At 55.9% G+C, this 15,229-nt stretch overlaps 1 protein-coding gene across 1 annotated transcript in view; it reads right to left on the bottom strand.

The window, feature by feature from the left end:
* CACNA1G (calcium channel, voltage-dependent, T type, alpha 1G subunit) overlaps positions 1-15,229 on the bottom strand; it is a 64,241-nt gene that overhangs the window by 24,209 nt on the left and 24,803 nt on the right. Inside the window, exons 10-19 of the mRNA XM_008570836.1 lie at positions 10,731-10,882; positions 9,764-9,949; positions 9,533-9,647; positions 9,291-9,446; positions 6,432-6,500; positions 4,885-4,969; positions 4,609-4,802; positions 2,164-2,595; positions 1,218-1,318; positions 863-986 (exon numbers count right to left, since the gene is read on the bottom strand). Coding sequence (XP_008569058.1) covers positions 863-986; positions 1,218-1,318; positions 2,164-2,595; positions 4,609-4,802; positions 4,885-4,969; positions 6,432-6,500; positions 9,291-9,446; positions 9,533-9,647; positions 9,764-9,949; positions 10,731-10,882 — 1,614 coding nt within the window. The remainder of the gene's footprint in view (positions 1-862; positions 987-1,217; positions 1,319-2,163; positions 2,596-4,608; positions 4,803-4,884; positions 4,970-6,431; positions 6,501-9,290; positions 9,447-9,532; positions 9,648-9,763; positions 9,950-10,730; positions 10,883-15,229) is intronic.

The following is a 15,229-nucleotide window of genomic DNA, read 5'->3' as shown; positions in this document are numbered from 1 at the left end:
CACTGAAATCTAAACAATGGTGTGGGAGGGGCGAGGAGGGGCGCGGGAGGACCTCTGGCCACCTCCAAGCAAGTGGTGAGAAATGTCATGAGGGGAGGCAGAGCCACCCCCACACACCCTTCTGGGACTCGAAGTGCTACCAGGGGGCGGGGCTACGGTGCCAGGCTGGGGAAGGACAGCTCCCAGAACCAGCTGGGCCTATCCCAAGGATGTCAGGCCCTGGGCAGTGTGAGTGATACGCAGGCCTCTGGCCTCTCCTCTCCTTCTGAGAGGGACTGACAGGTTCACAGCCAAGCGGAAGTGACCAACAACCCCTTATGGCCCCCGAAAACCTACTCATTTGTGGCCTGGCAGGACCACGAGGAGCAAAGAGCATCTTCCCTGTCCTGCTCTGCATTGCCCATGGGGCAGACTGGGTGGGATGTCCCCCCACCAACGTGCAGGTCACCCATGAAACTGGGACCCTTGGCTGGGAGCAGGGGAAGCACGACCGCCCAGCCCATGGGGACCAGTCTCACGTTCCCATCAACCCAGCACTCACCCCACCAACTCACACACGCCTCACAAGCCTCTGGCTCACGAGAACACGCCATCTGTAAACAGCCTGGGGTGTGATGGAGCACCCAGCCGGGCTGGTGTATCACGGAGGGGAAACAGAGGCAGAAGAGGGTGCAGGAGGCATGTTGGGGGATGAGGAGCAAGGGCTGGAGTTCAGGGGACCTGAGTGAGAACCTTGACTCCCCTGCCACCCTGCCACATGCAGCCCGGGGCAGGTCAGGAACCGTGCAGCCCCCTTGCCTCCTTTGCTCTCCCAGGTGCTGACCCAGGAGGGGCCTGCCACCAACCAGCACCGTTGACTCACAGCGCTGTGGGGGTCAATTTTGGGGCGCTCCATGGCAATGGTGATACAGTTGAGGAAGATGATGACAAGGACAACGTGGTCGAACATCTTGTGGGTGATGATCCGGTGACACAGGAGGCGGAACCTGCTCCGGGACAAGGCAAAGGCTGAGGGGGAGGCAGAGCCAGCAGCGGTGAGAAGCATCGCAGCAGACCCTGCCCCTCCAGGGCTCTCCCAGCCGGAGGCCACCCCGCCCCCAGGCCCCTCACTCACTCTCCACGCAGGGCACCACTTCTAGCATCCCTGGAGAGCATCGCGGGGTGAGTGGCTGTGAGAAGGAGAGGTGAGGGCGCAGGTCAGAGCCCCCCTGACTTACCTGGATTGAGGAGGAAAGACGTAAACAGACCAAGAGTCACGCTCGCGGCAGCAGGCAGGGAGCCGGGCTTGCACCCACGCGCGGACCCGCTCCCCTTTGCTCTGTGGAGCAAACACGCCCCGTGAGCAGGACCAGGCCTCCGTGCTCCCCACGCCCTTGACCCTTCTCAGCAGCTCCACGACCCTCCCTCCTTGCCCGCCCTCTCCCACCTCTGGTCCAACCTTCCGCCCTGCTTCTCTTCCTTTACTCCTGAGACCACCTCCCCACCTCCCTCTAAACCTTACTGGCCCCTGCCCCCCCAAACCCCTCACTTCCTCATCTCCTCCCTCGCCCCCCCTGTCTCCTTCCCAAGGCTGTCCCTCTCCTCTCTTTTCCGGGCCTCCAGCCCAGCCCCTGCCTGCCCTCCCTCCTTCCCTCCCCACTGCGCTGGAAGCTACATCAATTATCAAACGTTGTACCCATCACAGCTGTCTGTTCAGAGATACACCTGGGCTGAGACACTGGTCGCACCCTGTCCCCTGGGGTACAGGTGGTGGCGAGAGGACTGGGGGATCGTGAATGGGTAAGGATGGAGTGGGAAGTTAAGGCTCCTGACCAGGTCGAGATGAGAGAGGGATTGGGGGGGCATCATTTTGGGGAGATGAGTGACAGATGAGTGATGGGTCTTTCTGAGTCACAGGGGGAGGGCCATGAAAGATTCATAGGAGTCTGCCCAAAACCATTCATATCCACCAAGGACCGTAGAGCCCGAGGCGTGACAAGCATCTGGGGCTCGGCAGGGCAGGCAGAGGCAGAAAAGGGGCTTTTTGGAGCTCAGCTTCCGGGGCTGGCACCCCTTGAGATTCCCTGGACTTGGAAAGGTCACTCCCTTGCACCCTGCCAGGCTGGGCACAGCTCCGCTCTCTCAAGGTCAGGGGTGAGGGTCACTGTGCCCAAGGGGCCTCACCAGGTTGCCCTCGTCATCAGCGTCATCTCCATCCAGTGGGGGTTCATCGGGCCGCAGGGCCCGGGCCAGGCGCCCCGAAGCTGACTTGCCATTGCAGTCCTGGTGCTCAGAGCCACAGCCGCGGCCGCTGGCTGTGCGGTACAGCCCAGGCACCTGCAGCGTGTCCGGCAGGTCAAAGGAGCTCTTGGCCTCCCGCTCCAGGGAGCCTCTGTGGCGACGGTCACTGCCCACTGGGCTGGCCCGCTCCTCTTCCGAGCTCTCTTCCTCATCCTGGCTCTCCCGGCCCTCCCCCGACAAGAGGGACCTTCGCTCCCCACTCGGGCTCCTCCGCTTCAGACTGGAGGCACGGCCAAGGCTGTTCCGGCTGGAGCGCCTGCTGGTCCAGCTGCTTGCTGCGCTCCAGGGGCTGTGTGGGGAGCTGCGGGCGCTCGGCTGCAGGGTGAGCAGAGGAGGAGTGGTCTCAGGCAGGGCCACACAGCTGGCCCTGTACCCCTCACATGCATCTCACCTCCTGTGAGCCTCCCTGGCATCCCATCGGGTGTACAGGTGTGAGCAGGAGCCCTGGACTCCAATGCCTGGGTTCAGATCCCAGCTCACCCCAACCAGGTGTGTGACCCAGGACAAGTTATTAAACCTCTCTGTGCCTGTTTCCTCGTTTGTAAAATAGATATGGCAATAGCACTTATTCCTCCTTTAGTTGGCGAGAGAGGTATTATCCTCAGCTGAGTGGCAGGATAAAACAATAGCGAGGAGGAACTCAAACAACTCAATAGCAAGAAAACAGCCCAATTTAAAAAATGGGCAAAAGACCTGAATAGACATTTCTCAAAAGAAAACATACAAATGGTCAACAGGTATATGAAACAAGGCTCAACATCACTAATCATCAGGGAAATGCAAATCAAAACCACAATTAGTACAGCCATTGGAAAACAGTCTGGAGGTTCCTCAAAAAAGTAAAAATAAAACTACTGCAGGATCCAGCAATCCCATTACTTGGTATAGATCCAAAGGATTTGAAATTAGTATGTGGAAGAGATACATAGAAGCCCATGTTCACTGCAGCATAATTTACAAGAGCAAAGATACAGAATCAACTTAAATGTCCCTCAAGGGATAACGGATAAAGAAAATGCAGTGTAGATACACAATGGATACTATTCTGCCTTAAAAAAAAAAAGAAGGAAATCTTGTCATTTGCAACAAGGTAGGCGAACCTGCAACAATATGCTAAGTGAAACAAGCCAGGCACAGAGAGACAAATACCATATGGATCTCACCTATATGGGGAATTTTAAAAAGTTGAACTCAAAGAAGTAGAGAGTTGCATGGTGGTTACCAGAAGCTGGGGAGTGTGGGGGTGGGAATGGGGTGATGATGGCCAAAGGGTACAGAGTTTCAGTCACTACACTTGATTAGCCGAAACCCCAAGAAGCAATCAGAGTTTCAGTTATACTCGTACAAGAGAAGTAGGTTTTTGAGATTTATTGCACAGCATGCTGACTATAGTTAATAATAATGTAACGTGTATTTCAAAATTACTGAGAGTAGATTTTTAATGTTCACACCACAAAAGAATAAGTATGTGAGGTAAAGGGATATGTTAATTAGCTTGATTTAATCACTCCGTAACACATACATATATGAAAACATCACATGGTACCCCATAGATATATACAGTTATTATTTGTCAATTACAAATACATTTTTAAAAATGAAAAAGTGAGGGCCGGCCCATGGCTCACTCGGTAGAGTGCGGTGCTGATAACACCAAGGCCCCGGGTTCGGATCCCATATAGGGATGGCCGGTTTGCTCACTGGCTGAGCGTGGTGCTGACAACACCAAGTCAAGGGTTCAGATCCCCTTACCGGTCATCTTTAAAAAAAAAATAAAATAAAATAAAAATGAAAAAGTGAAATAATGTCAAGAGCCTGGGCTCCGATGCCAGCCTGCTGGACTGAAACACTGGCTCTGTTATTCACTTTGGTGGTCTGAGACTTAGGTCTCATCTGTAAAATGGGGACACTAATGACACCTACCTCGTAGGGTTCCTGTGAGGATTAAATGCATCTAGAATGCTAATGAGTGGCGTTTAGAACAGTGTGTGGGACAGAATCAGTAACTAGGTGAGGGTTTGGTATTATGAATACTAGGTATTAAGGAGGTAGGGACACTCCAGCCCGATTTTACAGAAAAGGCTCAGAAAGTTTGAGTCTTGCCCGAGGACACTCAGCTAGCGAACAGATGGGTCAGGATTAGAACCCAGCTTTCACCTCCCAGGCTAGGGCTCCTTCACCTGCCTGCATCACCAGCCCTGACTCCCCTGGGGCTTGTCCAGACACACCCAGGCTCTGTCTAGCCCATGGGCCAGGGGATGTCCCCTTGGACCTGCCCCCTCCATCCACTCTTCCTCCCACCATCAGGCACCCACATGTATCCCATACCGGTGACTTCATCTCGTGGGCCACCCCGGGCTCGGCTGACCCACTGCTGCTGGTGCGGCGGGAGGCAGGGCCCAGTGTCTCGCCCAGGCCCGTGCTGGAGCTCTTGGGCAGCGACATGGGCGTGGCGGCCGTGTGGATGATGAGAGGTGGCAACAGGCTCTTCCGCAGCTCTAGGTGGTCTCCAAGGGACACCACTAACGGGAAAGTGGGAGAAACCCTGAGTTAACTCAGGGCTGGCACAGAGCCAGCAGCCGCACCCCCAGCATAGGTACTCACGGGCCAAGCGCTTCTTCCTGTCCCCATCAGCATCCAGGCTAGGCGAGAAAAAATCAGGCTCTGACTCTGACTTGGTGGCATCTCCCTAGGAAGGGGAAACAGTGGGCCATTAGGGACCTGGCCAGGCAGGGGAAGTTGGGGTGGACCAAGGTCTCCCTCTTTTCACACACACACACACACACACACACACACACCCATCACATATAGGCCACAGGAACCAGCAACCACGTCACAAAGCATGCACCGGTGCAGGCCAAGGCACCCAGGCTTGGGGCCCGAGGCTTCCTAGGGCCCCCGACGCCTCTGCCTCCCACCAGCCACACCTCAGAGAAGGCCATGGCACAACCAGCCTGGCTGGACTGGCATCAAGGCTGGCTGGGGGAGAAGGGGTCGCTGGGCAGGCAGGTGGCACAGGCCCAAAGGCGGTAGGGACCTGAGTGAAGTGATCACTAGAGCCTCAATTCCAAAAGAACACTGGAGGCCCCCTGCCTTCTCTCCACGGCTCCCCTCCCCAGAGCCTCAGACCCGAGGACCCTGGAAGGACACTGAAAGACCCCAGACAGAGTGGATCAGCCCAAGGATGCCACTGTGTCCCCTCTGTTTCATCCCTCTGTTTTCCCCAAGCCCTGGCCCCCTCCCTGGCCCCATTTTTACCTCTCTCCCTGGCTGTGGGACAGTTTTTTCTTCCTTCTTAGCAGGTCAGTAGGTTCCCCAGTAATTACACACTTCTCCTTAAGAAGTTATTAAAAAATACTTGATTGCTACTTTTGATAAGGACATAAATATTAGGTAATTGGCATCTCAGGGGATCATTTTCATTAACTCAGTTTACATCCCTAACAAGGCCTTTAATTATCAAGTGGGATCTCCAGGGGACTGCTCAGATGCATAGCACCATGGGCTCCTGCGGGAATCCTGGCTTTGCCCCGAATCCTGGTGCCAGTGCAGGAAACAGCAGGGCAATGGCTCAACGTGGAGCCAGAAAAGGAACGTGCTCTGAGATAGCTGGCTGTACCCATCTGGGAGATTAAGGGGCCAGAGACTCAGAGGTGGATTTGAAATTTTGGTACATTCTGGCAAGAGCCACACCCCATCCCCACACCTTTTAAGGATCTGTACTGAGCTGAGGCATCTTGTGGGGTCTCCAACGGGGTCCCAGGACAAGAGGAGAGAGACAAGGAGCATGGTCTGAAGCCACAGGTCTTGATGTCTCGGCCTCCTCTGGGACCTCAGTGCACATGAGGTGTCCCACACACGTGCACACAGGGGACTCTAAGTCCCTTCCTTCTCCAGCCCATCCACTGGTCTGGCAGGGACAGGAATGGTGCCCTTTGTGGGTTGATGGGGGCAGAGGCAAGGGGGCTCCTCCCTTTCATGTGCTCAGGGGGAAGGGACTTAACATCGAAGCAAACCTCACAACACCCATGACCACCAAGGCCACCACAGGTTGCACAGCAGCTGAGCGTGAACACGAGCACAGAGACACGGAGGCAGAGTGGAGGGGCACGGGCACAGGGGGGCATGCCAACTCATGATCGCGTACCTACCCCCTGGGAGTCGACAGGCAGCTGAATACAGCTTAACTGTCCACTCGCATCTTCCCGTTTGCTGATTTCCTACAGGGAGAGGGGGAGGCAGGGGAGGGGCGCTGGTCACAGGCGCTCAGGCCATCACACATCAGCAGTGTCGAAGGAGGATGGAGAAAAGGAGGGGTGCCAACCCCGCAGCAGGGAAACAGAGACATGGGGGGAGGGGGGGAAGGGACAGAACGGCCTTCCAGAATTTGACCACAGGCCCTCAGGCCAGAATGAATCTGAAGGCTGAGGGCAGAGGCCACAAAGATGGGGAGGAGGGCAAGAAAGGATCCAGCCCCCCATACACCCTAATGTGAACAGCCACCATTCATTGAGGGTGTGGCCAGCACCAGAAAACTGCTCGCAAGGTAGGAAGTCAGCACCACTATCACCATCTGACAAGGGAGGCATCCGAGGGTTGGAGAAGTTAGGAAAACTGCCCCAAATCACAGAGTAAGTGATGGATCTGGGCCCCAACCCGAGTCTCCAGTTCTAAGGCAGTGAGCTGAGGCATGGGCAGGAAGGGTGGCCAGGGGCAGGGGAGGATAGTCAGAGTCTGGGGGGACAGCCAGTAGCAGAAACAGGCCTCATAACTTCTCATACTCTCGGCCCAAGTTCCTTCGAGCCAGAATGGATCGGCTGCTGCATCTAGGATGGGACCTGACAAGCAACACTGGGATGATGGCTGTGCTGTTGCTTGCTATCAGTTAGTGGCCTCACACAGGGCCTTGTTGCCTGTTCATTTAATTAAGTGTGTGGATGATAAATATACAGGGATTGAGGGTGCTGCCCCCTGCAAATCAGGAAATCAACAGCCAAGCAGGCTCTGGCTCTTGGGCCAGCCCCTCCTACCTCTTGATGGGGTGGCAAGGCTAGCAGGGGGGCCACCCTTGAGGCCTCCTGCTGGTGGAGCCCACCAAAGTGGGGACAGCCACTTCCAGGAAAAAAAAAAAACAAAAACAAAAACCCAAGCCATCATGACAGCAAAGTCTGCCTCCCCTGCCAGACCATGGGCCTCCCTCAGTTAAGTGCTCAGCCCCCTGAAACCCCCATACAAGAGAACACAGGTGTCCAGGTCATCAGCATCAAATGCCACCCCTCACCATCTCATCCCATGCAGGACAATGGGGCCACTGGTCCAGCCCTTCACAGGGCACTTCAGGGCCATGACTACAGCCCACTCCCATGGAAGGAGGTTGATCTGGAAATCCTTTCCACCCTACACCTAAAGCATCACAGCCCAAGGCACCATGTCCTGAGCAAGACCCTCCTCCCAAAGGCACTTCTACTCTGAAGGTTGAGGAGAGTGTGGCTGCAGGGCCCTGGTCTCACATGCTCCCAGCAGGGCCTGAGTGGCCAGGCCAAGCCCCAGGGCCTGCGCTCTCCGCTCCCGTAGTCTGACTCTGCTGCTGCCTAGCAACCAGGCCAGCTCAGTGGCATCAGTTTAGCAAGGTGTTTGCTGAAAGGGCTGAGTGGTGGGGAGGGGGCTGTCTGCACCAGACACCTCAAGACTGCCACGGTGGCTGAATGGCAGTGGAGGGGGGACAAGCTCGGGTGCTTTCCGTTTCCTTCCACACAGTCCACGGGAATTGTTCTGAGGGAACCTTAGCTGTCAGGAGGGTCCCCGTCCACTCAGCTCCTGCTTCCCCAGGCTGTGAGCAGCAGCCAAGAGTCAGTTCACAGAGACCCTAGCTCCTGGGGGAGCACTGTGGCACCCCTTAACTCTTCAGGCCCCAGAGAACCCCCAAATAAGTGTCCCATTCCAGGGAGTGTCCCAACATCTCTCCCTCTCTGCAAGAGGTCCGGCCATGACCAAAGCTTCCCCACCAGCCACCCCCACTGCCCCCCGGCCGGGAGGAAATGCAACAGTGGACAACTACAGAACTAAGAGCCGGCGTGGGACAGATGCACCCGCACCCCACTAGCCCGCCCGGCCCACGGGGAACAGCCCTTCCTTGAAAGGCTGGGAAAGCGTTGGAAAATAGATTTTTGTTTTTCCACCGTGTGCCAGGTATTTATAGACCAGGCCGCAGCGGGAGTTTCCATCCGGGTCACCCAGAGAGAACAGGACCAAGAGCTTCTCCTGGCCCAACCTGGAGCATTTCTAGGTTGGGTCAACCTGCCCTGTTTGAGGCACTAGGACGTTGGTGTGGGTCTGGGGGCTGGGGTGGGAAGAGAGGCAGAGCTGAGGGAGAGAAGGGGGTGCAGCACTTCAGGCAGAGGCTGCACTCTGGCATGACAAGGGCAAGATCAATGTAAATCAATAGTAATTGATGATGCTGCCTATGACAAAGGTGGTGTGGAGCCTGGGCTGGAAATAGGACGCTCATTTCTGCCATGCCCACAGCTAATTGGGCTCATTTCTCACCCTCGGCAGCTCAACCCTGCCCAGGCCCTGGTGGCATCTTCATCAGCTCAGCCTGAGCTCAGGTGACTTACACACAAGCCTCCCCACCCCTCGGCTCGGATGGGTCCTCTCTGGATGTCCTATAAAGCACTAGTGCTCAAGGGTCCAGCTGCACCGTGGGCCTGACACTTGTCTGGCTCTCTGGGGAAGGGTCTAGCCAACTCTGAGAGAGAAGCCCACTAGGCAGCTAACCTTTGGCCCAGGGACCCCATGCAACCATCCTGTCTTCTTTGTGATGAGCAACTGCATGAGAACCAGAGCCTCCCACCTGGCCCACCCCAGCTAGTCTGAGGGACGTGTCCTGCAGAACCTTCCACACCCCTACAGTCGGCAGTGGAGGGAGGAGGAGGCTTGAGCCAGGCAGCCAATTCCTCCTGGAAGCGGGACCACTGTGGACAGAGTGAGGGGGCAGGGCAGGGGGTTACCTCCGCCTGGAAGCCCTCCACCAGAATGGCGACCAGCAGATTAAAGAGCACGTAGTTGCCAAAGGTCATGAGGGCGATGAAGTAAAGTGCAGCCCAGGAAGACGTGGAGGCCATCCCATTGTAGAGGACTTTGTTCCAGTCCTCCTGGGTCAGGATCTGCAGGTGGCGGGCAGGAATCAGGGTCTCTACCAGGGGCACCCCACCACCCCTGCCAACCCCCTGCCCTGTTGCTACCCTCGCACCTGAAAGACAGTGACAATGGCCCAGAGCAGGGAGTCAAAATTCTTCCGGTCTGGCAGCGTGTCCCCATCCCGCTCAGATGCAAATTTGCAGCCAAAGAGATGCATGCCCAGGATGCTGAAGACACAAGGAGCCATAGATGCGGGTCAGGGCCCCAGCACTCCCTGCCACTCCAGCCCGCCTGCCCTAAACCTGGCCATCTGCCAGCAGCCTGGCACTGCACCTGCCCTCACCTGAAGATGAAGATGAAGAGCATGAGCAGCATGCAGAAGGTGGCCACGTTGTCCATGGTCTTCATGAGCACCACGAGCTGCCGCTGCAGCGCAGGCAGGAAGCGCACCAGCTTCAGCACCCTCATCAGGCGGAAGGTCCGCAGCACCGACAGGCCGCCCCCCTGTTGGCCCACGATCTCCCACACGCTGCAAGGGGGGCAGGCAGTCTGAGCCCACCGTACCTTCACCTTTTCCTGCTCCTCCCTTTGAGAGGACTCAGCAGCACCCACGGGCCTGGACTGGCCAGTACAGCAGGAGAAAATGGGCCACAGATAGGCTTCCAAGCAGGAGCTTCCGAGATAGTGAAGATCTGGGTGATGGCCCCAGCGCCCTCCACCCTCCCCTCCCAGCCAGAGATCACATCCTGGCAGCAGACAGCCCTCTCCCTAAATCTGGCCAATGCAACTGCATCAAGTTATGGAATATTTGCTTTGTTCTCTTCTAATGAAATCTAAAGCCAATTCCAAAAAGCAATAAGGCAGTTCTCCTGGCCCCAGGCCTGTGGGGACAGAGCACTTTTCCAAGGTCTTGGAAACCCTAAAGCAAGTTGCTGGCGTCTGAGACGGTTTCCAAGCACTTTGCAAGCAGAACAGCTGGCGAGGCCTCGTATCTCCTCCAGCTCCTCTCCAAAGCCACCTCTCCAGTTCTCACCCATCCCAGGCCTGTGGGGAGGGTGACTGAAGAGGGACCCAGCAAAAAGAGATATGAGCCCAAGTTCCACAAGAGCAAGGTGGGGCCAAGGAAGAAGATGGAGTAGAGCATGGGGCACAGAGTACCCCCCAGGGGGATTGGCAGGTCCTGTGGGGTCAGTGGGGCTGAACTCCAGACCCCTTCATTCCCAAGGAACAAGCTGCATGGACCCTGGCCCCAAGCCACCCCGGCCGGCATTCCTCAAGCAAGTGGCAGTGGGGGAGGGGGGCAATCATACCTGATGACAACAATGACACCATCGAAGATGTTGTAGGGATTCTTGATGTAGCCAAAGGGACCATACACAAGCAGCTTCAGCAGCATCTCCAGGGCAAAAAGGCTGGTGAAGACAATGTTGCTGATTTCCAGGGCGTTGGTTAGCTCCTCAGGCTGGAAGGCAGGGTGGGGTGTGAAACAGACAGCTTGTCCCTGAGCCCCTCATCCCAGTCCTCCTGAACATGGGGCCCTAGGGAAATGAGAAGCAGGGACAGCAAGCATGGGGAACAGTGCTGGTGCTCAGGATCCTGGAGAGGACCCTCTCCCTAGGGGTCCAGGAGAAAATGCACTCGGGGCAGCCACCTCAAGAAAGGGCCACATGAACCCCTAGCCCCCAGCCATTCCTCAGCTCTGGGTCTCAGACCTTGGAGCCACAGGCTCACTGGGGACCTGTGCTATGGGTTCTGCCCTCCCTCCTGATGGGAGCTCCAGACCTATCCTGTTATGTGCTGATATGCCAGCTCAGTAGGCCCAGGCCAGCAGTGCAATGATGCCAGAGACATCAGAGGGCCGCTACCAAGGCCTCACATGCACACCCAGCCACACAGCTGTACACAAAGTCACACGTGTTCCACAATTACTCTGTGGACTTGGCAGCCTCCTGCTCGACAACTGTTGGCTACAACTGCTTCCTTCCAGACACACACACACACACACACACATGTATGCATGCAATGCATACACTCCCAGGCACTCACATGCTGACAGGCAGAAGAGAGACCCCAGGAAGGGATGTCACAGATGAGGAGGCACCTGGAGCTTCAGCCTGAGACCAAGACACCTGGCTTGATTCTTAGCCCATTCTATCACTCGCTGTGTGACCTTCAACAAGTTTCTCAACCTCTCTGGCCAAATGTAAAACATTAGAGGTAATTCCTTTTATGCTCCTACCCAGGGCCTTGGATTGGGTCCTCAGAAGAACTAATGACAAACCCTATCTCATCTGCTATTCCAGCTCACTAGTCACCTCCTTTCAATATGAAATGCCTACTGTATGCCTAGGAATGCACCTGGCATTAAAAGAGCAGCAAAAACACGCCAGCCACACTCCCCACCTCCCAAGAGCTCAGCTTCTAGCTGGAAACAAGTTGTACACACACAAAACAGCTGAATAATCACAAGAGGTTTTAGATACATCAGCGCCAAAATAAATTATCCAGGCAGTAAATCCAGGAGTTCAGGAGAGAGAAGGTGAGGGGTGAGCACACCAGGAAAGCCTTAGTCGGGAGGTGGCACTTGGAATGAACTCCAAAGTGTGATTGGGGTCTCCCCGGGTGGGGCAGAGGAGGAAGGCAGTGTGCAGGGAGCAGGGGAGACGCACGGGCAACGTGAGCCTGCTTCTGGTTGGGGGACCAGGGAGGGGCGTGGCCGGGCTGAGGGCTGGGTGTGCATCGAAAGAGATGGGAGGCCCACTGCCCACCTGACGAGTGTCTTGACAAACCAAAAGCCCAAGGTCCATAGTAGCTGTTCAAGAAGTTTGAGTTAGAGAAATAACCAGACAGGCCCTTATTCCATCAGACACCTCCCCCGCTGTTTACCCGGCTGCCTTATCTGGCTGGCTTCCCAGGTAGGTTGCCCAAGCATGGAGCCAGGTCCTGGGCATGACCAAATGTGTTCTAATGGCCCCAATCTGTGTGGCTAGGCTGGGCAGGAAGTGGGGAGAGCTGGAAGGAGAGGACAAGCAGGTGAGGGCCATTTAGGGGTCTGGGGGTCAATGGCTATTCAGACGGAGGTAAGCTCTCAGCCCATGCATGGAGTTCTTTCCAAAGGCAGACCTGGAGGGCACAGCCGGGGTCAGTAGGCAAGGCAGAAAGCCAAGTATCCAGAGAGTGAGTGGCTGTCATGGGGGATGGCGTGGCACAGAGCCTGTCGCTCCAGTAGATCTCAAACAAGACTTTGCTCCACAGGCTGGGAGTGGGGGCAGGAGGGGGCACTGCCACCTGACCTAGTTAATTGGGCCACACAGACACAGGACATTTAGTCCCTGAAGAGTGAGCACAGTACAAGAGGTGACGAAGGGGCCATCATCACTGCAGATAAAGCCCAGGGTCAAGCCCCTCCTGACAGAGTGAGTCCTCAACTATGGGCTCCCAAGTCCAGTCTGCCAGGAAGCAGTAGTCGGAAGCCTGCCTCCCAGTCCCTCTGTCACCTGCCCAATCTTCCACCCTTGGGTTGGATCGAGACGAGGAGCACAGACCTCACAGGTGTGACGCTTTACAGGTTCCCAGCCAGGCTCACAGTGCGCTGAGCTCACCTCATGTCATCCACACACCAGTCCTTCCTCATTCATTTACAGCTGAGCAAGAAGCTGACAGATGGGGGACAAGTAGTTCAAAGTTACAGGGTAGGAAGAGCCAGGGGTGGGGCTCAGTCCCACATCGCTCTGACTCCATTAAAGCAGACAGTCAACATTTCAGACGCATGCCGCAGTGACAGTGAAGGGCCTGTGAATCCAGACCCACGGATGGACTGAATATCTAACATGTTTCCTAAGGTACATAAAATGATATTTCAAATAGAGACGTACGAATAAGGAACAAGCTGATGGGAAAGCATAGCCCAGGTATACTCACAATGGGCAAATTTTATGGCATATAAATTATACCTTCAAAAACCTGTTAAAAATAAAAATTAATAAAAAGTACCTGAAAAACACAGTAGCTTTTGATATCACATATTCACTCAATCAGTGAGTCCTAAAAGTACAACTGCTCCTGTGCGTGCGGGGACAGGCTGCTCTCATTTCTCCCTGATGTCCCGACGGCTCGGGGACGCACGCGCCCGTTCGCACCTGCACACCTGCAAGAGGCTCACTGGGAAGGATGGTGCAGGCCACCCCAGAAGGCCTGCGTCACTGGTCCTCCTCGAGGGAGGTGGCAGCAAAGGCTGGAGACCCCGCCTTGCCCGCCAAGCGGCTGTAGAACCGGAGAAGCAGGGGTGCCTGGTACAGGTGGGAAGGGGGCCTGGCACTCCCCTCCACCCCGCCCTCTCTCTCCTCCGTGCTCCCACTACACACACGTAGGGACAATGCCTCTTCCTTTCCAGGGCCAAGTATCCCCTCCCAATGACCCATGGAAAAAAGCCCTCCTCCCGCAGACAGCCAAGTCTGTCCAAGTTACTAAATCGGAGGCTGGGAATGTTCTGTAAATGCAGGAAGAGGACACAGAGACACTATCTTAGCAACACAGTTGCCCCAGGGACCAGAGCCATAATTACGGCCACCGCAGCCACAAAAGGGCAGGGGTGAAGCCAAGTTCTGCTGGTACCCACCACGGCTGCACCAGGCTGAGGACCCTCCTCCCAGGATTTCATTTCCTTCCTGTTCACAACCAAATGAGAGAGATGGGAGCCTCCTAGACAGCCCCAGAAACTGAGGCTCCAAGAGGTGTGGAAACCTGATGGAGGGTGCAGCACCGGGTCCATTTAGCTTTCTTCTCTGTCTTTGCCTTTGGGACCCTGTCCATGATGCTGCTCCCACCTCACACCCAGAAGAGCCCACGCAGAATGCACACTAGCCCATCAGGCGGGTACCAGCCTCCCCCTCACTGACTCTCCCTGGCTGCAGAAGTCCTTTCTCAGGTCTAGACAGCATCCCTCCTGCTGTTCACAGATGTCAAGGCCCAGGGGAAGTGTCTGTGAGTGGAGGCCACGCAGCCTGAGCTTCTCCCACCCAGAGGCCCCAGGTCTCTTTTTTGTGCTGATGCTAACTGTAAATTTCCCATCTCCCATCTCCTGACACCTCCCCTCCCTTCAGGCTGTCACCTTGCGGCAACTATGGACCCAAGCAAGCTGCTCAATACTTCCCAGCACCAAGACTCCCCTCAAACCCATAGCAGCTCCATCAACTAACCTTTAATGTGCCCTCTGTGTGCAGAACACTGGTGATAAAAAGGTGGAATTGAATCTGAATACAGGAGGCCTGCCAACTCTGAGACTTTCTACCTGTGTGACCTTAGGCAGGTTCCTGAACCTCATGGATCCCCAGTGGCATCTTCTGTTAATCAGGGTAACACCACCTCGTGGTGAGGCTGCTCTGCAGAACAAAGGCAGTAAAGCCTGTGAAAACCCCCAGCTCAGGGCCAAGCTCAGGTGGCCCCGTGGGTACTGACAGTGAAGCAGGCCTCACACGTGGCAGACAGAGTATCTGTCTCGTATCTACGAGGCTGTGGCTAGGCAACACTTTGGGGCAAAACCCAGGAGTGCCACAGGAGCTGAAACCCAGCTGAGGTCAGTGGGCCAGTGGGGAGGAGGTGGCAGTGGAGAACACCCAAGGAGGGCATCCTCAGCTGGGGGCAGCGTGAGCAGAGGAGCGGAGGAAGGAACGTGCAGGGCACTCTCAGGGATGGAGAATTAAGTGGTCTGCCTGGACCAGAGGGCAGAAAGGGCTGGTGAAGGATAAGGCTGCAAGGTTGGCAGGGCGTAGGCAGAACTGCCTTGACCGGCTCCCTGCTCAGGCTAGGC

This window comes from Galeopterus variegatus, unplaced genomic scaffold (genome assembly GCF_000696425.1).
Source record: "Galeopterus variegatus unplaced genomic scaffold, G_variegatus-3.0.2 Scaffold633, whole genome shotgun sequence".
Taxonomy (NCBI): Eukaryota; Metazoa; Chordata; class Mammalia; order Dermoptera; family Cynocephalidae; genus Galeopterus; species Galeopterus variegatus.
Note: the sequence above shows the minus strand (reverse complement) of the source record. Positions and strands in the feature narration are given on the sequence as shown.